This window comes from Dasypus novemcinctus, chromosome 4, assembly GCF_030445035.2.
Source record: "Dasypus novemcinctus isolate mDasNov1 chromosome 4, mDasNov1.1.hap2, whole genome shotgun sequence".
Classification (NCBI taxonomy): domain Eukaryota; kingdom Metazoa; phylum Chordata; class Mammalia; order Cingulata; family Dasypodidae; genus Dasypus; species Dasypus novemcinctus.
This window is the reverse complement of record NC_080676.1, coordinates 48,376,995-48,401,134: the sequence shown is the minus strand read 5'-3', so window position 1 is coordinate 48,401,134 and position 24,140 is coordinate 48,376,995. Positions and strand designations below refer to the sequence as shown.

General features: G+C 33.3%; 1 protein-coding gene across 1 annotated transcript in view; it reads right to left on the bottom strand.

Moving 5' to 3' along the window:
- The window catches only part of LOC139438838 (uncharacterized), a 396,979-nt gene that overhangs the window by 171,587 nt on the left and 201,252 nt on the right, over positions 1–24,140 (bottom strand). The window contains exon 4 of the mRNA XM_071214469.1: positions 14,192–14,236. Coding sequence (XP_071070570.1) covers positions 14,192–14,236 — 45 coding nt within the window. The remainder of the gene's footprint in view (positions 1–14,191; positions 14,237–24,140) is intronic.

Below are 24,140 nucleotides of genomic sequence, written 5' to 3'. Positions count from 1 at the left end.
ACTAACAAAAGGATGATAATGGACAACACCCAATCTAAGAAGTAGAGAGTATCTTCAGCTGCAATCAAGAAAGTTCCATCTGTCTTCCCCGTGGGATCAAACCCCTCTCTCATTCAGAAGCAGATTGGGCAAAACCATCTAAAATCCTCAAAAGAGAGGACCGAACAAACATAAGGGGGGACTGCAATTATGCACTTAATAAAATAGACATATTATTATTCTAGTAATGGAAGAACTTGTAAAATTGATATAAAGACAGCAGTGACCAGAGGTTCTGAGTGGATGGAGAGGGAATAATAGGTGTAAAAGGGGGCATTTTTGAGACACTGGAATCATTCTGCATATTACAATGACGGATACCAGCCATTAAGCATTTTGTCAAAACCTATTAGATTTGTGCAGAGCAATGTGTAAAACATAATGTAAACTATAGAACATGGTTAGTAGCAATGCTTCAATATGTGCTCATCAATTGCAAAAAATGTACCACATTAATGAAAGATGTTAATGGCAGGAAGTTGGGGGGCGGGTATGGGGTATATGGGAATCCCCTTTTTGAGGTAACATTTATGCAATCTAAAGCTCCTTTAAAAATGAAAATAAAAATTATTTTTTAAAAAAGTATATTGGGAAGAGGAGGTAGCTCAAATGGTTGAGTGCCTGCTTCCCACACATGTGGTTCCAGGTTTGATCCCTGGTATCTTCTTAAAAAAAGATTAGGAATACACTACAATATACAATTACCAGTTCAACAATATTATGATAGAATTTATGTTCACACTTTTGAAACTAAGACTGCTGCAGTCAAAGTCCCTAAAGAATTACCGAGGATAGTTTAACAGAATAAACTCAAAAATAGCAAGGAAATGCTTAACTCAGTGATCAAGCCTTTTTTTCCCCCTTTCTATTCTGAAACACTGGTACTGTCTTTGGAAGATAAACTGCTTCTAGCACTTGTTTGACACCTTGTCTTAAGGGTATGGTAACTAAAGGTCATATTCCATGAATTAATCAACTACAGATTCATTCAGGACTCAAAAAACAACTCTTCTCTGTTTTTAATCTTTCTCTGCACAGCAAGAAGGTCACAATGTTAAATATAAACATGACTGCACCTAGGTAATATTATAGGTGTGCCTGTATGCTCATTTATTTCTGTGATAGTAGGAATAATGGTGTGCAGTACATCAGATATTAGCAATTCACTAGAAAAGGTTGCCTTTTGAATTTTTAAAAATTAATTAAGTAGGGTTCAACGCAAATTTTTAAAAAATAGGTTTGCAATCCTGTCTGTGCCTCTCCCTACTGCATCTTCAACTACTAATTTTTCCCTTATGTGCATTTGTATAATGCCTGATAGTTGGTCCTAAGTAGTTTGAATTAATCAAATTAAGTGTTTTTTTTTCATTTTTTCCATTTTATATTTGAAGGCATTTTCAATATAGATATTTGAAAAAATATATAAAAGTATACATGATAAAATAAAATGACCCAACCTCCATTCCACCACTTGGAGAAATTAGCATTTTGGTTGATAGAATTTCAGTCTATTACAAAAAAATAAAAAAGAAATGTGTGTGGGCACACATGTATGTGTATTTCTATAAACCATGATTTTAATTTAAGTTGTATGCATAGTTCTGTATATTTTCTTTACATAACATATTGTGAATTTTTTTTGTTAAAACAATTTTTAAAAGCATTTTTAAGAGCTGGATAATATTCAAAATATGGATAGTGTCCAAGTATTCTCTTTTACTTGGACATTTTTCACAATAATATATTTTAATACCAATATGTAAACATTTTCCCATATATTTATAATTGTTTTTTTAAGATAAAAATGGATTTCCAACATTTACACTATTTTTTTCAAAAATTTATTATTAAATTTTTCCTACCACTTGGGCTTTTTTCCAGCTTAGTTTTGTTTTACAAAAACAAAATGTCTTCAAAAGGAAAAAAAATCAACACCAGTATGTCCATATTCTATGTGTTTTTGTTTTTAGTCATGATGTGAATATCATGGTCTTAAAAGGGATGCTTTGAATTCTGACTTTTCAGCCACTAAATCAAAGAAACTTACAGGAATAGAATTCTAAGGATATAGTCCAGATCAGTTTATCTATGAATATTCACTTCTCTGGAACCTATAGGAAAATGTCATCAATAGATGAATACTTCCTAAAGAGAATCCTTAGTAAACAATAGCAGTATGAACATTGCTAAGTGTTTCAAATACAATAGTTACATTCAAATAATATGCTTAATTTAAAATAACCCTCCTTAATGGCTACTAGCTTGAAATAGTAAATAAGTAGAAAGCACACACACAAAAAAGGTTTGAATGACTACTAAAAAGTCGCTTTCAAAGTTACAGATGAGAAAGATTATCCTGCTTTTTAAAGCTTGTGATCCACAAAACTATTAATTATTCTGAAAGTAACAGTTTATTACATAGGATCAGTGCATCCCACACTTCACATGATGCCAATGACTTTATGGCTGATGTTCAAAATAGCGATGCAATGACATGGGATGAAATATGCACAGGACTTTAAGACTAGAATTTATAATTCTAAAATGGCCTGTGACTCTTCCAGCAGTTCCCCTTACTTTTTCAAACTTTTTAAAATTTATAAACTTACATAAAGTATATGTAGACGTGCTTCATCAATTTTAACATTTCAAACAAATGTAAACTATTTTTAAAATATCTTGAAATAAGATAGCTAAGTAGTCACTAAATAATATTTTAAATCAATTTTATTCTAATTCATTATTTTGTGTAAAACATAATGCTAATCCAAATTTCCAGCTAAATGGATCATCCTATTTTCCAAGTAAATCTGGACAGTGTTCCCTTTAAAAAAGTTAATTAAAGTAATTTTGCTTTTATTTACATGGTAGGAGGCAACTTTGAATAATTTTCTATTAAAAATTAATAAGATCTGAAAATCTGTCAGCAAATTGATATAAGAATGTTAAAATTTAAAGTACTAGTAGTTTCTGGCAATAGATCATCAAAAATATTCAAGGCATTGACCAGAGATTTAGAAATTAGAGCAAAGAAAAAAAGAGAGAAGTTGCAAATAATAAAATCAGAAATGAGAGGAGGGACATTACTACTGACCCCACAGAAATAAAAAGGATCATAAAAGGATTCTTTGAACTGTATGCCAACAAATTAGATAACTTACCTGAAATGAACAAATCCGTAGAAACATAGGAAGAACCTTATAATGACTCCAGAAGAAATAGAAGACCTCAACAGACTAATTACAAGAGATCAAATCAGTCATAGAAAATCTCCCACCAAGGGAAAGTCCAGGATCAGATGGCTACATAGGTGAACTATAAAAAGCATTCCAAGAAAACTTAATAGCAATCCTGCTCAAACTCTTCCAAAAAATTGTCACATTTGCTTCTTTCATGCAATTTTGTATTTGTGAAAACTAATGCTCAATATGCTTAAATGAAATGACTAACTTAGGTTCCTATTTCTAAATAAATGACAGAAGCTAGGTTTGAGTCCAGACCCTCTTTTCCTAATTAAAGTGATCTTTTCTATAATGTCCCTCTACATTTCACACATGCATAGACAGATCTTAAGTGCCATCATTTATATCATGAATATTTGTTCTCCTACATATGCTCTCCCTGATGGAACATTCATATTTTCTCATTGTTCATCCTGTCAGTTGGTGATATGAAAAGTATAGTTAAGTCTTAGCTCTGAGATAATGGGAGCAAGTCCCAGTAGTAATCTCTCTAATCTTCCATAAAATGATCCAACTGTTATATTCCATTGATTCTCCCTTTTTTACTAGAAAACAGATGCCTACAATAAAAATTATCTCTCTTGTCAACAAATCCTCTTAGCATCACATAATCATATTTTAATGAAAAAAAGTAGCTAGGGGAACTTTGCTAGCAATTTCAATGTGCTCCAGGTCTTAAATTGCAGCAATTCTGAACTAGAGGAAACTAGAAGTATATAGACTGCCAAGCACATCTCTCCCTCACATTTACAGTTATTTTACTTTGAGATGTCTACCCATCCACTGAGATGCTATTATATCATCATATATTCTTAAAGTGATAGTATAATATGCTTCTTCTATTTGGTACATTCATGTTCCTTAAGATTAAAGGAAGTAGAATAAAATGTCAAAAAACCATCATTAAATTAGTAAGATCAATAGCCCATTATATTTTTATTATTTACACATAAGTCAAATCAATGTAAACTAGCACACTAAAAGGAAACCATTTTGACCTATTTCCTAAAAATTTGTTGTACTTTGAATTCAGATTAACTTTTCCTGAACCCACTAAAGTTCATTTAAATGAAATTTATTTAGATATCTCTGTGAGGGAAATTCCCAAGTATTTCTGTGTACCAAACTGAATATCATTTTCATCAATTTCAATGTTCCATTTTTTTTTCTCCTGAATCCTGAGTTCCTACCAAAGTTCCTTGGTTCAGTTTTGTTTGCTGGATGCTTTTTTTTTTTTTTCAAATATATTTTAATTTATTTTTAAAAGATACATAGATCACACAAAATATTACATTAAAAATATATAGGGGATTTCCATATGCCCCACTCCCCACACATTCCCTTTTCCCACATCAACAACTTTCATTAATGTGGTACATTCACTGCAATTGATGAACACATTTTGAAGCACTTGTTACACAGCATGGATTATAGTTTATATTGTAGTTTACACTCTCTCCCAGTCCATTTGGTAGGTTATGGCAGGATATATAATGTCCTACATCTATCCATGCAATGTCATTCAGAACAAGACTAAGTCCCCAAAATGCCCCCATATTGCACCTCTTTTTCCCTCTCTGTGCCTTCAGCAATTTTAATGGCCAGTGTACTCACATCAATGACATAATTTCTTCCATTGCTAGAATCACAATAAGTCTAAAGTAGAAAACCAATAAGTCCACTCTGGTTCATATTTTATTCCCCAATCCTGAAGACTATGGGATGGTGATGCATATTCCACCTATTAATTGAGGTATCAAACCACCTTCCATAAGTCAGACGTTCCTAAATTTTTCTCTTTCATGGTTTCCTTAGTAATTTTTTCCCCATGGGTACAAGAAATACCTAAGAGTTGCATTTATTCAGTGGCTGACCCTAAACCACTTGAAAACTATTTATGTCATTTTAGCTTAGTAGTGATTTGCAAAAAATAATCCACATACATTGAAAGCAGTTCACATAATGTCCAACAGATGTTGTTGTGTTTCCCACAAAATTTTAAAATATTTTACAACATTTCTGTGAGTTTTCTGAGTACACAGGGAGCCACGATACACATTTTGGGATTCCTGTTCTTAGGTACTATTTATATTTATTTTAATTAGTCCGTAAACATCTTAAAGGCAGGGACTATGATTCATTCCTATATGCCTTCCCAGAGATTGGCACAGTGTCCAGTATATAGTAGACATAAATTAATATTTGTCAAATGAAAGAATGAAAGAATGACCAAGGAGGTTAACACTGACAAGTAAAATGGCTACTAGTGGATAAGTTCTTTGTAATATAGGCTGGTGTGCAGTACAGTGATGGAGAATGTGGGCTCAATCACACTTTAGAAATATGATAATGTTTCCTTCATTTATAAAATGGAGATCATAATAGCATCAACTGACAAGAGAATTAATTAATTTGCCAAGTAGCACAGATTAACTACAATGTAAACTAAGTAGCAATGCTTCGATATGTGTTCATCAATTGTAATAAATGTACCAAACTAATGAAAGATGTTGCTAATGGGGGAAAGTGTGTGTGGGGGGAAGAAAGGAATATGGGAATATCCTATATTTTTGATGTAACATTTATGTAATTTAAAGCCTCTTTAAAAACTAAAAATAAAAATTTTAAAAGGCATTTGGTAAACATCACTGTTGTTGCTATTAGTAATACTGCTATTTTGCTATAGGACAGTTTGAAGTTCTTTTACAAATCCCAAAAAAAGAAAGATTATGGTTTTGAACTAACCCATTCCTGGGGGAGAAGAGCCTTTTGATTAGACTATGACAGTGAGGCATGACTCAAGTTGAATCTCTTACTGTAGCTGACATAAATGGAGACACGCAGAGAGAAAGGAAGCTGCCATATTTGATCCTGACTTGTGAGAGAAAGGAATTGAGGTTCATCTACAGTGGAGCTCAAGGAGAGAAGCCCTGAGAGGCTCAAAGAATTGAAGCCTAGGGAGAGATGAATCATATGCCTTGAAAGCGCACAGCTGAACTCAGGCAGAAAGCAAAGCAGTCAAGACTGAGAGGAGGCCCAGAAAGAGGCCAGCCCTATGCCTGGTTGCCCACAGCTGAAATCTGGGAGGTGGTAAATTCTAGAGGGGAAGACTCCGGCCATCTTCACCACATGATAAGATGCTAGGATTAACAACAGCTGACTTTGGTGAGAAAGCATCTCTCATAGTGCTTTGATTTGGACATTTCACAGCCTCAGAACTGTAAGTTTTTACCCTAATAAATTTCCTATTATAAAAGCCAACCCATTTCTGGTACTTTGCATCTGCAGTTCTGTGGCAAACTAAGATGCTATATGATCTTTATATCATGGATGAGAGGTCATTCAATTCTGGGAACGGTGGGAAGAAATAAGAACATAAAATTTGAAGACATTCAGTAAACAATCACAGAAATAATTAATTTTAAAAAGCAAGCTGTGGTTCAAATAGAATAACAAAGTACAGTTACTATTTGCTTAGAAAACATACTTGAACAACAGGCTTTTTGTGGCCAGTCTCAAAAAGCTGCAGTATGACTGAAATTTGCCATCTGCCAAAAATGAGACAAACTCAAATCCCTTCATTTCATGGCTTGGAATGGAAAACCTAAAGCATCTCTTATTTCTAATCTCATCCCTAATTACAGAAACACAGGCTAGCACCCCTATTGTAGAAGGAGCTGTCAGTATTTCCCTTATCAATCCCCATTTTCCAGGCTTATTACTAAAGCACACGCTCCAGGGAGACTGTTGACATAGCAGATCTCAGCATGGAAGAGAACATGTTTTACAAAATTTGGCATCAACTTTTCAACTGTAAATACAGAAAGATACAAAAAGAAATGATGAAAAGTCAAGCAAACTCAGGGTTCTGGGACTGGAAAGGGTATTCAGGCTAATTTAAATACAATGTATAAATGAAAATCCTGCTCAGAACATTTAAAGAGAAATACATATTTGACTTTAAACAATTTTACAAAACATCCGTAACAGGATACTAGAAGCAATATTATCTACACATCTGTCTCCCACTAGTAAAAACTGGCATAAATAGAATTTTGATGTCTATGAGGGATTGCTTCAACCTTGGCTAACAATCTGAAAAGGCAACTTTTGTTTTTATTTTGAACCATTTTTACATTATTTTTAAAATAATCAGTCTTAGGCACAATTATTTATTTATAAACTTTCTGTCATTCTTACTGATGGGTTATTGTAACTATTTTATCCCCTTAAATATCCTTTGTTTTGGTTTAACTAACAATTGTCAGTTTTTAAAACTGTTTTCAGTACTTAAACTAACATTTTTTTCTTTTAATAGCTGTTATTATAACCAAAATAAGACTTAAAGTAGGTCTCAATGTTCATGTAAGGAGAAGAATATTTTTAGAAGAACTATATTGAGTCATTCAAGGTACCTCTGAACTTATATTTGGTTGTGATTGCTAAAAAAAGAAACCATATCTTAAAAGTCTGGACTCAAAACAGATGGAAAGGTATCCCTCTTCCTTAGCCTATAACACTGCAGAAACTTTCTTGTGCTTCTTACAGCTTTCAGTGGATCAGCCCAAGTTTGAGTCCTGAGTTTTTTTGGTTCATTTAGTTCTCAGGCCAGGAAATAACTGCTTTAACTCAAAAGCCTTTTTCTTCTGTGTACTTCTTTGCTACAGTAAACAAAAATCTTATTAGTGTCTGGGATCCTTAAGTAGAATGAGTGAAAACATTTTAAAGCCCTAGTGGATGGAGATCACGGAGAGTTGACAGAATTTAATACTTTGATACTTTACTCATAACTTTTTGCCATAGTACAGCACCACTGAATTTATGAGAATCTTTATTCAACCTTCTCTAGGAAATACAGCAATTTACTAAAAGTGGACAAGCAATTTATGGAGCAAATTTAAGAATGGGTAATGAAAGCATAGAATTATGGAGCTATATTGACCTCTGGAAATCATTTTGTATATACTCTTTAAGAAATGACTCTACCTAAACTTTCCATGTTGAGTTACTATGTATTAAAATATTAAAAGGCATCTAGAAAGAAAAATTTAAAACCTTTTTAGATAGCCTGTTCTGGATTTAATGCTGTCAAGAATTTCTTCTTATTATCTAAACTAGTTTCTTCCTTCTACAATTAAAGATACTTTCCTCTTTTAACTTTGGAGAAGATGGAGAATAGCCAGTTACAATTCTTTTTAGAGGACAAGTTCATATATTATGTATTCCTTTCTTAGAGACCAAGAATTTAAAGTTTACAAACATAGTTATACTAATTTATTTTTAAAAATTCCTATTGAACAGAAGAAAATAGGTCCTTTCTCCAGTCAGTTTATAAATTATCTTTGACAAATCAGTCCTGTTTTTACACCTTCTAAATTAGTAGCATTTTATGAAGAACCACAGATGCCTTTTTTCATTTAATCCTTCAGTGAATAACAGAACATAAGGGTATCTATCATGGAAGAAAAACCACTCTATAGATGTAGGTCTAATTAATAATGTCAGGATGATCTCTTTTGGATTCTGATCAACTCCACTATTTACATACAGCTTGTTTCATTACTTCCAAAAATTGGATTGACAGGTTAAATTCATTCTGTGCTATTTTAACATCTTTTTCCAGTAAAGAAGCATTTGTACTACCATATTAGATTTTTATATTAAATTGTACAAGTTGTACAATTGTTCTGAAATGTCCAAGTTTTTTAAAACTTTAAGTAAAAAGATTTATAATGAAATTCTTATGATCAAATGTATGTTTTATTTCCTTCTTTTAGTGTTCTTTTTAATATACATAAATAGCACAGAGCTTGGTACTTAGCAGACATACTTTCAAAAACACTAGATGAATTATTTCTATAAGTATGCAAAAATATTCTAACTTGAAAAGAAAAATTGGGGCCACATTTTCTCAATCAGATTTACCTTCTCAATCGTGGTATACTAAAAGCCTTGCTTAAGGGCAAAAATTATGTCTTTTTTATCTTTGTATTTCTGAATCCTAACAGAATATCTGATACCAAAAAAAGTTGACTGACTAAATGAAATAAACTCAAAACATCAAATTGTATCATTTTAGTTATTTTCCCTAACCGTGATATTGAGACAAATTATTCTTATTCTTTTGACAATGAATGTTAATAGTTAATGAGTATTGAATGAGTATATATGACTACTAAATGAGTACATCTAAAAATCTAAATGTGTGTATACTGAAATCTTGATTTCCTTAACAAGTAATCAAGAATACCAGGTTACCAAGAATAGAAACTACATATGTTTCTATTCTGGGGAACAGCTAAGTGTTATATTACACCAAAATCTCTAGAATTTATTTTCCCAACCTAGGAAAACTGGCACACACTGCATGTGCTTTGCTAGTGGGAGACTTAGTAGTATCTACTTTTTTTGCAGTCCACAGAGAGCTATATAGTGAATAAGGAAATTCACATGATTTTGGCATCAGATTTAATACCCAAACAGCATGTACTCTGCATACTACCACAGGGCAGAATGAGTTTATACTCATTCTGTAAGAGAGTATAAACATACCTCTTAGTACTAGAAATTGCAAGTGCCAGTTTAATTTAGAATGGCTCTGAATGAATGGTCCCAGAATACCACTGCAATACTCTGACTTGATGTATATACAGTTGACCATCATTCAGGGCCTTGTGCAAAAAATACATGTTTCTATTACTAATAAAATAGCACATACTAAAATTACTATGAGGTGCAATGTTCACACTAGTCCCAACTTCACTGGAGAAGTACCCTATGTTTATATAGGTTTTGTTGCATTTTTAAGTGTATTCTAAGGTATTTGGATAAAAAGTAGTATTAAAGTTAATGATAATTTTATATTCCTCATCTAATCTATTATACCTTTAACAAAACATGTTCTTCCATATATTTGCAACATCATATACTGTGTTATGTGCAATGTAGGCACACCATATATACTCTAAGACCAACACCTAGGTACAGGAGGGCAAATTAGTTACTCTTTTAGTGCAAAATAGGTCCCTTGTATTCACATGTAATTTATATAATGTTATTAAACAACTAATATAAGCACAACATAAATTGCTTAGATTCATAAATGGCTCGTACAGACCATTTTAAAGGACTGTATCAGATTTTAGTTCCATGTGTTCCAGAGACTTTCTATAAGTTTCAGAGCTATAGTTTGATTTAATAAATGAAACCTAGGTATTTGTTTACTCATTCATTCATTAGGAGGTAAATTTTAAGTACCTCCTACATATTGGGTATTCTCTCACTTTAAAATGTATATTTAAAATCCTAGCATAGACTGCAAACTTGGTTAATAGTAAGAAGGATATAAATATATAGAGAAAAAGAGATGGAGAGGGAAAAGGAGAGGGAGAGGGTGAGGGAGAGGGAGAGGAAAAGAAGAGGAAAAGGAAAGAAGGAGGAAAAGGGAGTGAGAAAGAGAAAATCACATACAAATGTCATTTTCAGATGATGTAAGCTTTACTAATATAATCAGCAATTTAGATCTCTAAAAAAAGCAAATCAAATTCTCCTGCAATTTTTCCTCAGGCTTATAAGAAGCAAGTAAAACATCTTCCTAAAACCCCCCAAAGACATTCTTATGAATGCTTTCTGTGGTGCTGCTGCTGCTTTTTGAGGCTGTTTCCTGCATTCCCCGATTCTTCCAATCTTTTTTTTTTTTTTTTTAACAGAGGGAGTAGAAAGAGAAAAGTCATTTCTATCAACTGATGGTACAACTAACATTTCAAAGTGAAACACATGCAGAAGATACTGAGACAGAAGGATTTATGGGACATTGTCTAAAGCATCACCAAAAGACTGTTTTCTAGTCACTGAAGATAGATAGAACAGAACAGTCTCAGTTTCTAGGCTTTCCTAAAAGAAAGGCTACCGGCTTCATTCTTTGATGTAACTAATAGCTTCTTCCCCAACTGAAGTTCACTTGGACCAGCACGCAAGCCTTTGCTGGGTCTACTTTCTTACTCAATAAAACCTTCTTTTCTTCTATAATAATAAAAAATAATTTTCTTTGCCCTAGGAAAACGTTGCCTGGAAAATGGCTTACAGCAGGAAATAGTCACCTTTCGTGAGGTAAATGTACTATTACAGAGCACTAAGTTATTTGTAAAATTGCTGTTTTAGGCTCTAATTGTTGGCTGTGCAGTTTCAAGAGTTAATGAACTCCATACTGGAGAAGGGTTTATTACAGCATAAAATTTCCCCAACCTAGTAGAAAAAAATTCTTCCTCATCTTTATAACATTAACTTATAGAGTTTATACTCTAAGGCAAAGATAATAACACACTAAGGATTACTCATATACAACCAAAAATGTACATCATCCCTATGCTAGAAATCTAAAAGCTTTGGGGAGAAGAGCACAGTTTAATTTAAAAATCTACATAATCACTAACATCTGCTAAAAATGTGTTCAGAAACCATACTGAAACTACATTTCATTGAAGTGCTATTAGGCATAATACATCCAATGAGGCATTGTTAAGAGTATAGAAGGTTACAATAAATTTTTTGAGAAAAAAATTAGAATATTATAAAGAATATACAAATATGTTATTCCTAAGTACAATTTCTTTGAACTAGCAATGGATTTTTAACACTTCTATTAAGATTAATGTTCAACCCTGTAAACACTTCTGTCCTTTTTTGTCCTCTTCAAAGACTTACTCCATCATTCATAAGGCCTAGTGATGACAGATAGAATATAGAGGCTACCTACAAATGGAGCACCAAGGTTTTCAATGGCTTCTCAAGTCAAATTCAAGGTAAAGTAGATAAAAGTGTCTTTGCAACATCTAGAGAAGGATTATAACACTTACACTTTCTGTAAGAGAAAAAATACAGGAGCACAGAAGTTTAACATAATTCATACTTATAATAAGACATAACCTAAAAGGGATTTCCACTCACTGAGAGAAGAAAACAACTCAAAGTTATGTTTCCCCCTGTATATTTTCAAACAATCAGGTATCAGTATTTCCAATGATTTGGTTTTGGTTAAGAAATTGAATATTATTCATTTACTTACTCTTAAGTTTACTTCCATGTAAACAGGAATGTATAGCTTTCATTGGCACACATAGCCTTACATGTAGACAGTTACTCAGAGATACATCCCTCATGTTTATGCCTTTTGTACAAAGAGCTTATGAATAAATATGTATTGAGAAAGAACCATCAATCATTTCACCATCTAGAAAGTCAGTTTTCTCCTATTTAGAGACATTTTTGCAGCCTAATTTAAAGTAAATACCCACTAAAGAAATATATTTTGAAATGAATTATGTTTTGCCTATCATAGCTATCAACCTTGTAGCCACTCTACTAAAACTATGGGATCTACTACCTGTCAATGAGTGAAGGCACTCAGTTGAGCAATCCACAACTGGAGAGGATTAGCTTACAACTGCTGCCACTATCAGCAAAACAGCAAGAAGCAGACAGTTCATTTTACAGAAACTTAATGGAGTGTATGGCTCTGGCTGTTTAATACAAGCACTGTCAAGGCATCTAAGCAAAAAGTCTCAGCTGTCACACTGACAAGCTGAGTAGAATTATTTGTCACAGTAGACTAGATAAGGCACCATTAGAATGGTGCATGATGTTGCTAACACACATCTCCCATATTGTAACCACAGACAACATGCTTATGGTTTCCATAGACTTATGACAATGGCATATCTCCAAATAACTTTTCATCAGAGACTAGAAATGGGACTTCAATATGCCACCCTTATTAGCATTTTAAAAATGACTGCAGCATACTAAGGTTTGATAACATCTTCATATATACATATATATATACTTGCTAAAAATCTTTTTGTTTATATTTATATAGAGAAATTGCACGTACCTATATATACATGCTTGTACATACATTCACACACACAAAACCTAGCAATGTCTGTGAGTAAATTGTTCTTTGGTTTTCTTTTGCTGTCTATAAAAAAATTTTTGAATTACTATTACTAAAGAACATATACACTGAACAACTGATAAAAAATAAAAACAATCGTGAACAAATTATACATTCCTGTGGTTCTCTTTATAAAGGCACTGAGAATATATAACTTTGCTCAACTGACAATACATAATTTATGGAAACTAATTAATCAATATCAAGTCTCTAATACCAAGAAAAAAACAGTTTCTTTGGGTGAATAGTTCACCATTTTCACTTAGCCTTAAAAGTAAATTCTGTGTATATAATTTAGCATAGCCCTATTTAAGCAGTCATTTCTACTGAAATATTATTTTAAAGGGGAAAAGGAAAATAAAAGCCTATAAAACCCTAAAAATTGATGCAGTTTTTAAAAATAAAGCACAATTCCAGTTTCCCTAAATTAAATTATATGGCAAGACATTTTAGACATAGAGACTTGTAATTAATTTCCAATTAAATTTTCCACTAAGTTTCTTTTCATTTAATGGGGATTTTATTATTAGTAACGTTTACAAATGACTCCTCAGAAGAAAACAAATAACTTTTTCAAAATAAAGGGCAGATCTTTCACTTTTAGCTAAGTTTATTAACTCACTCAACATATTTATTAAAATCTAAGCGTTAAATTTTGAGCTATTGGGGACTAACATGGGGGTTAAAGATAGTGAGACCTCGGTTTTCCTTTCAAGAATTTATCAAATAGAGATAAGACATGTGCAAAAGTAAATATAATACAAGACAGAAAGTGAAAGTGCTATGAGAAAAAACTAGAGAGGACTCTTGGTATCTTAGGCCTGGTTTCTTCCAGACTTTGCCCCATGCACTTTTTCTCTTTGCTTATTTTGCTTCATACCCCTTCACTGTAATAAATCATGATTGTAAGTACAACTATACACAGAATCCTTGGACTCTTGCTGGTGAATCATCATACCTGATGGTGTTTTGGGGGACCACTGACACAGAAGTCTTCATATTCCTAAAGAAAAGGAGGTCGAAACAAGCATAATTATTAGATGAGATTAATGGCAGATAAAAGGTGGTCATTAAAAACAGGGAATTTGAGTGAAACAGACTTCAGTTCAAGTATCAGCTCTACCATCGACTAGCAAGGGGCAAGACATTCCAATGGCACATTTAAGAAGAAATGTCCAGTACACAGTTGGATATACTAATCTAAAGCTGACCATGAGGTTTACAACATTTTTGGAAATTTATAGTATAGGTATTTGAACCATGAGACGTGATGAGTTCATTTATGCAGAATATTTTATTGAGGAGAAGAGTGAGCCTAGTGTCTAAATCACAGACCAAACCAATAGTTAGGGCCAAGAAATAAAAGAGGAGTCCAAGATGGAGTTAGCACAATGATTCTTTTAGTGTGGCCCCTAGCCAGCTGGATAAAGCACCACCTGAAAATTCATTAGAAATGCAAATTTTCATTCTTTACCCAAGATGCCATAGAATCATAAATTCTAGGGTCGAGCAATCAGTGTTTTAACAAACACTCCAAGTGGTTCTTATACATTGAGTTTGAGAACCACAAAGTTACCATGCAAAACTCCATTAAGTAAGTCAGAACCTGGATATACAGTCAGAAATTGAAGGAACCAGTCCAGTAATGTGCACTGAAATTGAATGAGAGAAGATAGTCAAGGAAATCTGGCTTAGCCATGTCAATGGCAATAGAGAGCTTCTATAAGATAAGGACTTTGATGGGTCCATTGCATTTGGCAGTTTGGCTTTTTAAAGAAAAACAGTTTCACTAAACTGGTAGGAGCAGAAATCAATTGGAAGAGAGTTAAGATGAAAGAAGGGAAGGTGAGGAAATGAAGACACACAGAGCCAAGTCTTTCAATAATTTTAAGTGTGAAGGAATGGATTGTATAGTAAAGTGAAAGGGGTCATGGCAGCTATTTATTGTTGAAATTGTTTTTGCTGTTTTTTTTTAAGGTGGAAAACAATTTACCATGTAATAGGTCAAAGCAACAGAGAGAAGGAAATTGACAATATATAGAGAAAAAGAGGTGATAATCACTAGAGCAAATTACAGAGCAAAAATAGAGTATCTAGAAGGAGAGATGGACAGAAAGATTGATAGGAAATGCTGGGGAGTGCAAATGAAAGTGTAAACCATTTGTCTGCGGTAGGGCCATTTTTTCCAATTTGCATGATTTTCCTTCCATGTTGCTCATCTGGTCAGATATAAAGTGTAGAAAGTAAATTGTAATAATCAATTAGGTATCCCTAGTTTCTGACATAGAGAGGCTCAAAAATTGTTTTATAAAAGAATACAAAAATGATGCAAAAATTCATTCTACTTTCTCTAGAAAGTGACTTCACTGATGAGCAAGAAAGAGGAGAGGAAGACAGAGATCAAGGGGATAGGAAAAGAGGGGGATAGGAAGAAGGAAGAGAGAAAGAACTGATGGGTATGAGACGTGTGTTAGAGCAACTCCAACCTCCTCATATGAAGTGAATTCGTTCCCAACTAACAGTCAGTGAGAAAATATTTGTAAGTTGACATTCACTACCACAAAATTAGGCAAACAAAGGGTTTTGCTTTTCTGGAGAGCCAGTTTTTAAATATGACCCACTGTACCAGGAAGTGCTAAGACGTAGCAGAGCAATGAAGCAACGAACTAGCCACTTAAGGTTTCCTTACTCTGGTCTTCATCAGCAATTCCTATGAAAAAAGGAATTGACATCTGTATTAGGTACCTATAAATCAGAACTCAGATACTTAAGTAATTAGAGAGCTGGTAGGTGGCAGAGAGATTTAGACTTAGTCTTAGACACTAAAACTTATTCTTGTTTCCCATGCATGCCTTATCATCAAAATCATCTGCATTTCTGATTAAGATATATATTCTTGTGCCCCATTTCTGCCTTACTAAATCAGAATCTCTACAGGAAGGGTCTGGAAATATAGACAAACTACATGATTCTCAGTAGCAGACAAATCTGGAAAATACTATACTATATTCCACTCTCTGCAGGCCCTTTTGGGTTTACTTGTCTAGGTCACAAGCACAAAAAGACTCAGACCCACAGCCTAATTCAGGGATAAATACTGGGCACTGGGTAGTTGTATATGTTGCAGCCCTCAGTAACATGAGACTTGTAGAGAACAAAGAGGAAGAACAGCTTATAAAAGTCAGAAAGAAGTTGCCAAGACATGGATGGCATCATTCTCAGAATGATCCTATAGTCAAAGGTAATCAAATCTTGAGAAGCTTCCCAACAACATCCACAAAATAATTTCCAATTTAAAGTTGAGGAAAGGGAGATTTGAGGAAAGTTAAGAAACTGATTAGAGGCATATTAAGCTTCAGAGATGAAGGCACCAAGATGCTCCCATATTCCTAACACTTGACCAGGTTGACTTTTCATTCTGTGGTGGGTTAAAGTTTTAGGAAACAAATTTCAAGTTTGGCAATGATTGTGTCAAAGCATCATCTATAGAGAGTAAAACTTGTAAAGGACTTTTTTCTCTTTTAAGTTAAACTCCAAGGCGCTTACTAAATGAAGAAAAATCCTCAATCTTACTAGTTATTTGCAATCTAAATCAAGTGATCCTTTAAATCTAGACACCCATATACTGGAACCATCTAAATATCATAGAAAAATCAAGAAATCAGTAAACTACTTCATAAACCATAACAACGACCATGTTGCTAGAGGGCTCAGAACTTTGCACAGCATCTGCTGGCATCTGTCATTAAGCATTTGTGCTTATCTCAATTATTGCTCACCCATCATTACTCTTCAAGATGTTAACCTAATATGTTGCACATGACAGGTGTCTCACAACAACTGCAGATCTGCCCTATATCTTGCCAAAATATTAAGTGTCAGGTGAGAAGACAGCATTAATCTGTGAGCATAAAAGTCTACAAACAACAAAAAAATGAACTTCTCCAAGACAGACCATGTACCAAGGATTTCTGATTCATGAGTTTGATTGTTATAATTAAACAGCGCCTAAAGATAAAGTCTTTGGTCAATTTAACATACATCTCTAATTAAGAAGACAGTATCATTTACCTTATAAAAATCAGCTTTTGCCCTTGTTTAGGAAAGCAACATAGCCATACTGCTTTAGAATATGGGCTCTGGAGTCAGACTGTCTGGGTTTGAATTCCAGCCCTCACTAACTAGAAGACATTGCACAAGTATGTACATATATTGTGTGTCTCAATTTCCCCATCTGCAATGTAATAGCAGTACTTCTCTCAAAAGTAAAGACTGGATTAGTAATAACTCAGAAAACAATTAGAACTGATTCTGACATGTACTAACCATGAGCACACACAAAATGTTTGCTAATAATTCCCCTTTCAAACAAACTTTGCCCCTGAAACAAATTATACTATAAATGAATTAGATAGTTTATGTTGACAGTAAGAGTAATTTAACTAATTTAACAATTTAAAATAATTCATTATGAAGATTTATATCATCTCTGGAATATAGTCAGCTATCTTCTAAAATCTAAGGAACATATATAACTACTGTCTTACAAAAGAGTTCGAAATTCTTGATTATATAGAGTCTGGGCATTGTATGACCTGTTTACTCAACCAATTGGTTAGTTTGAGCTAGGGGAAGTGATAGTTGGAAAAACTGAAATATCTATCTTTCATATACACACACAAAAAATATCTAGTCACAGTTAAACACATTGAATTCATATCTCTTGCTAAGCAATTTATCCTTGCAAGGAAAAAAATAAGGTCATAATAGATCCTACTATGAGAGTTTAGGCTTAGCTCTCAGGGTTGATGAAAACTGTTGTTTTAGGTGCACTGTTAGCCAAATAAATAATTAAAACAAGAAAATTTATCAGAAACAACTATCTCTGCTTATGAGAAGAAAAATCAGTCAATATTTCAATTTTAAAATTATTTCTTACTACACTGTAGTTTCAACATTCTCTCCAGATGGGATCAATGAAATTTACTACTTTAAATATCTGATTAGTTACCTAAAGAGGAAAAAGTCTCCAAGAGGAGATCCCTTGATACCAGAATTATGTAGGTCATTACTGAGTGTAAGTTCCAATCCTTGCCCAACTACTGATTCTAATTATTTTCTCAAGTATTATTCTTCAGGATTATTCCTAAAAATATAGCCTACTAACCCATCATTAATAAAGAAGTGCTCTATTCCAAAATTTAATCATCATTAGTTTGTGAGGCATCTTACACAACTCTGTGTCAGTTTTTTTCACAATAATTGCTATGTAACATCTCTCAAACAAGTAATTTGCATAATGAGGATTTGGAATGACTCACTATTATAGTTACTTTATGCTGAAATCTCAATTTTAAAAAAAATAACTCACATAGGTATGACTTTTCCTTAAGAATATTATTAAATCCAACAGGGAAATGTTTAAAAATAATTTCATCTGAGAGAACAAAAAAATTTGATATTTGTTGAAAAGCACAGACTTATGACTGATGGGGTATTATGGCCAAATCTCTTAAACTAACTATCAACTAAACAAATAAACAAAAAAGTCCTCTGAATTCATTATAGCATGGCAGCTTGTTATATTGAATACTCATACTGACATACTAGAGTAGAACTATGAATTGGGAAATCTTTTTTGTATTCTGTTGTGATTTCTCTGTCATCAAATGTTTGTTCAGTCAATTCAAACACAATTCCCTATTTTCCCTTCTACCACTTAGGGACCTAGGAAGGCCATATTGGAAAGAGTAGTTTGAGGCCGTATTCTCGGAAGGCCACTGTAAGGCTAATGGAGCCTTTCCCATTTCAAGATGAAAGAGCAAAAATTATTATTGTGTAGCTTTTACTTTATCTATCCCCAGAGGATCAGCCAAGGTTGTTAGTCTATCAACCTCTTTCACAGCCTTCAATAATGAGTAATGTCTGTTGAATCAGGGATCCCCTCTGCTCTCTCCTCTGTCACAACTGATGTTGCTTTGGTTGTATTATTAAGAAGGGGGAATCTGTTCACCTCTCTGGATTCAGTACCAGCAGCAACTGTGAAGAAAGGAAACATATGATACCAATGGAAACCTAAAACGTTATTCTTGAATTTCACTGAAATACATATAGCTAGCATTTATTGAATATCTATTTTCTGTCAAATGTGTTAAATGTGTTAAATGTTTCCATGCATTATCTTAATTGATCCTCACCACACCAGAAAAAAAAAAAAAACATCAAAAAACCCCTAAAGAACTATAAGGGAAGTTCTGTTAAAGTCACCAATTTACTCTGAAGACTTTGAGGCTTAGAAATGCTAAGCAGCTTGTCCATGGAAATATGGGATTAGTATTTGAACTCAGAAAAATAAAACCAAAACTTAAGAACCATCATGTTAACTGCTAGAGGACAGTTTCTGCTCTATTCCATTCATGTAATTATGGTTTTGTTTTGTTGACATTCACTAGACCTTAACTCCAATTTTTAAAAAAAATTAATACCAATGATGACACAGTAAGTAAAGAAAAAAACCTTAATTCTCTTTTCAAAGTGACTTTAAAACATTTTGATAACTTATATTTGTATCTGTATTCATAATTTTATTCCAATTCAAAAAATCCAAGAAAATCTTTTTATAATATTTTCTGAAATCTTACCTGTGAGGTATATGATAAATGTTAAGTTCTTAGAAATACCAGGTTTAAAAGTACAGTTGTAAATATTTCTACTTGGCATAAATGATGCATTCACTGCATTGTCTTGTAATGATTAACATAAGACAAGAAGAATCTAGTTGTTATGAATGTCAAGACAATCCTTTAAAACATTTGCATATAATCATACAAAAATCTAATCCATTGAGAAGGACCACAAGAAGGAGAGCTGACAGTGTCCTTCTTGTAGTTAGTAGGGGCTTTAGAAAATAAGCCTAGTTCCAAAGGAATTTTGCTCTTTTTTGGTATGGTTTTCTAAATACTCCTCTCTTGGGTCCAGTGGGTAAATCTAGCACAAACCTCTAACAACAAGTTTTGACTCTTAGAAACTAATGTGAAAATATAAATAATGCCATGATCTCTAAGTCAAGGAAATAATATGATGTTTCATTTATTCATTTTTAAATATGTAGATGATTACTTATCCAAGAAAATCCCCAACAGGCAATATGAACAAGGAGTAAAAAAGCATTATAAGTCTTAATATTTAATAATCTAATAGTCTACTTGCTGCAGTTTTACCCAAAAGTCATTAACAGTAATAAAAATCTTCAAAAGTGTTTTGACTTGCTGTGTTTTATTGTTGCATTCTAGCTTTCTAATGCCAAATTGTGCAGAAAGTAAATTGCACAGGGTCACACTACTAGTCAGTGGCAAGGGCAGGATCTGAAGCCTGGCAATCTGACTCCAGAGTCTGATCTTAATTAGAAACTATACCTGCCTCATGTGGTATTCTACTATCTGTATAGAAAAAAAAAAGTTTGGAAGGCATGGGAATAATATGAAAAGTGCTTATTTCTGGTTGTCAGATTATTATTTTTTATCATTATTTCCCTCTTTTTCTACAATGAATGTGAATTATTGTGTAGTGCATTTTTAAGTGAAAAAATATTGTTTGTCTTTTGATTTAAGAATGAGCCAGAGACAATAACACCATGAGACCTTAGGACTGAGACCTACAAATACAGGATTCAGGGTAAGGGCTCTGGTATTCCAATGCACCACATTGTTAGATGCTCTGAATTGACAATGAATCTGAATAATGACTTCTTCTGAACGTTGACATCTCAAAGGGTAGAAGAACAATATTGTTCTAATCTGTCAACATTGTTCTCTTGCAGTCACACATCAGAAGTCAAGTTACTGATGTCTGGTTTCTCTTTTAAGGTTTACACAAAGATTTTATGCCTCTGCTCTTTGTCTTTCACCAGCAAAAGATTGGACTCACTATTTTAGGAGATTTCTAAGATATAGCAAGGTCAGCTGGTACTCCTACAATATGACTTAATGCATTGGTTCTCAACCCTGCCTACTGTATTTTTTAAAATTCTACAACTGATTCTGATACATAGCCAGGGTTGAGAGGTTCTGCAGCATATGTATTACAGGATTGCTTATTATCCCAGTGTGGTACTTCAGGAGTCAGAATTGCAATGTCAGCAAATGAAACTAACAACCAATTTCAGAACATGTGTTATTATGCATATTGTTATGTATATAACTATTAGAAAATGCTGTAATTTATTTTAGAATGAAGAAATAAATGTAAATAAATAAAATGGGTGATTTAATATACACCAATACTCTGATTTAGAAAGAGTCACCAGCCCTGGCCTCTCACAGAGACCCCAGACTCATGCATGCAACCACGTGTATGGTATCTCTATTTGTATATCTGATTGGCTTTTCAACTTAAAACTCATGATGCCCTTCCAAAACCACCAAATATATTTCTCTACCAGTCCTCTTCTCCGCAAAGGGCATCCAGTAGTAAAAATTTAGATAATACGTGTGATTCCTATTTTTCTCTCATTTCCCAAATTCAATCTATCATTAAATCTGTAATTTAGTCACTTTTCTACCTCTCTACAAGTGCCATCCTTTTTCAAGACAAATAAGCTCTCAGAACTAGATTTCTCCAATGGTTTCCTGACTCCCACTCCCCTTCTTAAAATATATTCTCCACACAGTAACTAGAGACATCTTATAAAATTTAAATCCTAGCCTATCACTTTCTTGTTTAAAACCGTCCTATGACTTCTAGCGGCATTTAAAACAAAAGGCCAAATTCATAAGTCAATGTACAAGGTTCCAAATGATCTTGTTTCTGCCAAACTTTCCAAACATCATTTCATTTTATTCTTTCCTCATTTACTATAGTCCACCCAAAGTGACTTCCATTTCCAGAACACTGCAAATTCATTTCCAAATTTGGGTCTCATCTCTATTCCCAGATATTTCTGAATGCTACTGGGGGACAGGAAGCAGGGGGGGAAGACTGCTTTTTCCTCATTCCTAATGTTTCTTTTCAGGTGGAATGCTCTCCACTGTTATGATGCTTTCTGACACCTGCTAACTTTTTCTCTCTTATTATTATTACATTTCAGAACAGCTCAACATGTTCTGCTTTGCTCTGCCTTTCTTCCTCTGGGAGTGTTACTTCCCATGTAGCTTATGGGTTCTTCTCAATATATATAAGGCCTTTCCACCTTAAGAGACTTTCGGAGACTGGGTGGATAAAACTGAAAAATTTGCCTCTCACAATAAGCTATATCCTCTAAACTGGCTTCTATTAGAAAAAAGGTGCTATTTCCATATTTAATCTTATTTTAATGATTGATTTGTTCATGAAACCAGCATAAAGGAATAGTGCTTTTTACTGGAAACACTCTCAGAGAATTTATGATACAATAGGATCCTTCATGTAATTATTATATGAGAATAAATTTCACCTCTTCAGAGAGGCTGTTCTTCAGTTCTTAATCTACAGGACTCACCTAGTCACTCACTATCATATTCCTCCATTTTAATGTCCTGAAGATCAATTATCATTATCTGTTATTTTTCTATTTTTTTTATTGTTGTTATTGTTTGCTATCTCCTACTTCCCATTGAGGATTCACGAGAGTATAGACTCTCGTGAATCTCAAGAAGAGTGTAGACTCTCTCCTGTTTGCCACAATATCCCGAGCCTGGAATATAATGGGCACTCAATAAATATTTGATAAATTTACAAAAGAATGAGTTTCCAATTGCCAAGCAGTACTGACTGGTATATTTTTGCAGTAAAGTCCAGACGATCTTAAAAGCTATAAACTTGGCTGTGGTTATTCATCCCTTCCTCTACCCGACTCTAACTCCAAACAACTATCCTCTTCACTCTGTATCCACCAACCTTCATCAATAACCACAGATAATTTAATTTGTCCCTTTAAGGATAGTATTTTCATTCACACTCAGCATAAGTACTAGGTCTATAAAGACTACCCTACTTGCTTACACTTTGCTGATATCAGAGGTTAGAAACAGTTCTTAGAATTGAACACAGATCAATTAAGGAGTAAAAATTACACATTTACATTTTAGATTGTTTTTCTTAGGACTAAGGAAAATTTAGACAAACAAGGAATTAACTCAAATTCATATACTATATCACATGTCCATGAGTGATATATTATTTTCAAAGTATTTTACACAGACAGCTTCCTGAAAGCTTAGACAAATAGGAATAGTTGGGTCCCTGTTTGATTATTCTGTTCCAAATAAATATAAAGTATCCTATTCCAAACTATAATAAAAAATATTACTGATAACTAATGAAGGATTTTTATCACTTATGTCTTTTTAATGATATAAATGGTTTTATCCTGCTCTTTCTTAGTCTATGAGTACAACCCCCAAGCAGCTTTATGAATACTCAATTTAAGAAAAACATTTAAAAAAACATCAACAGATGAGAGTGATATATTTCTGATGCTATTTTCCAGAAACTAAAGTAATCTAATGCACTGCTAATAAAATATAACTGATACTCCTTTTGAATATTGACCAGTGAATATTGAATAATGAACTTTGGAATTTCTAGGCTGAAAATATATATAGCTACTTGATATGAGTGCAATTAAACTTTTAAAAAATGCAAATAAGAACCCAAACATTAACACAGCCACAGCCTGGGCGTAGTACTAGGAATCAACAACAAAAAGAATGGAATCTAAGATATTCTTCTGGATGAGTGATATTTCCAACAGTTTGGCAATATTGTATGTTTTACAGATGTCTATGCAAAGAAAATAAAATAATTATATTTCTCCTGTGGTAATGTCAATAAAGAAGTGATTTGAAACAGTTGCATAAATGACTACCAAGTAATAATTGTCAAATCCTTAAGAATTATACCTAACATCTTAGACTGTAAGTTTCCTCCTG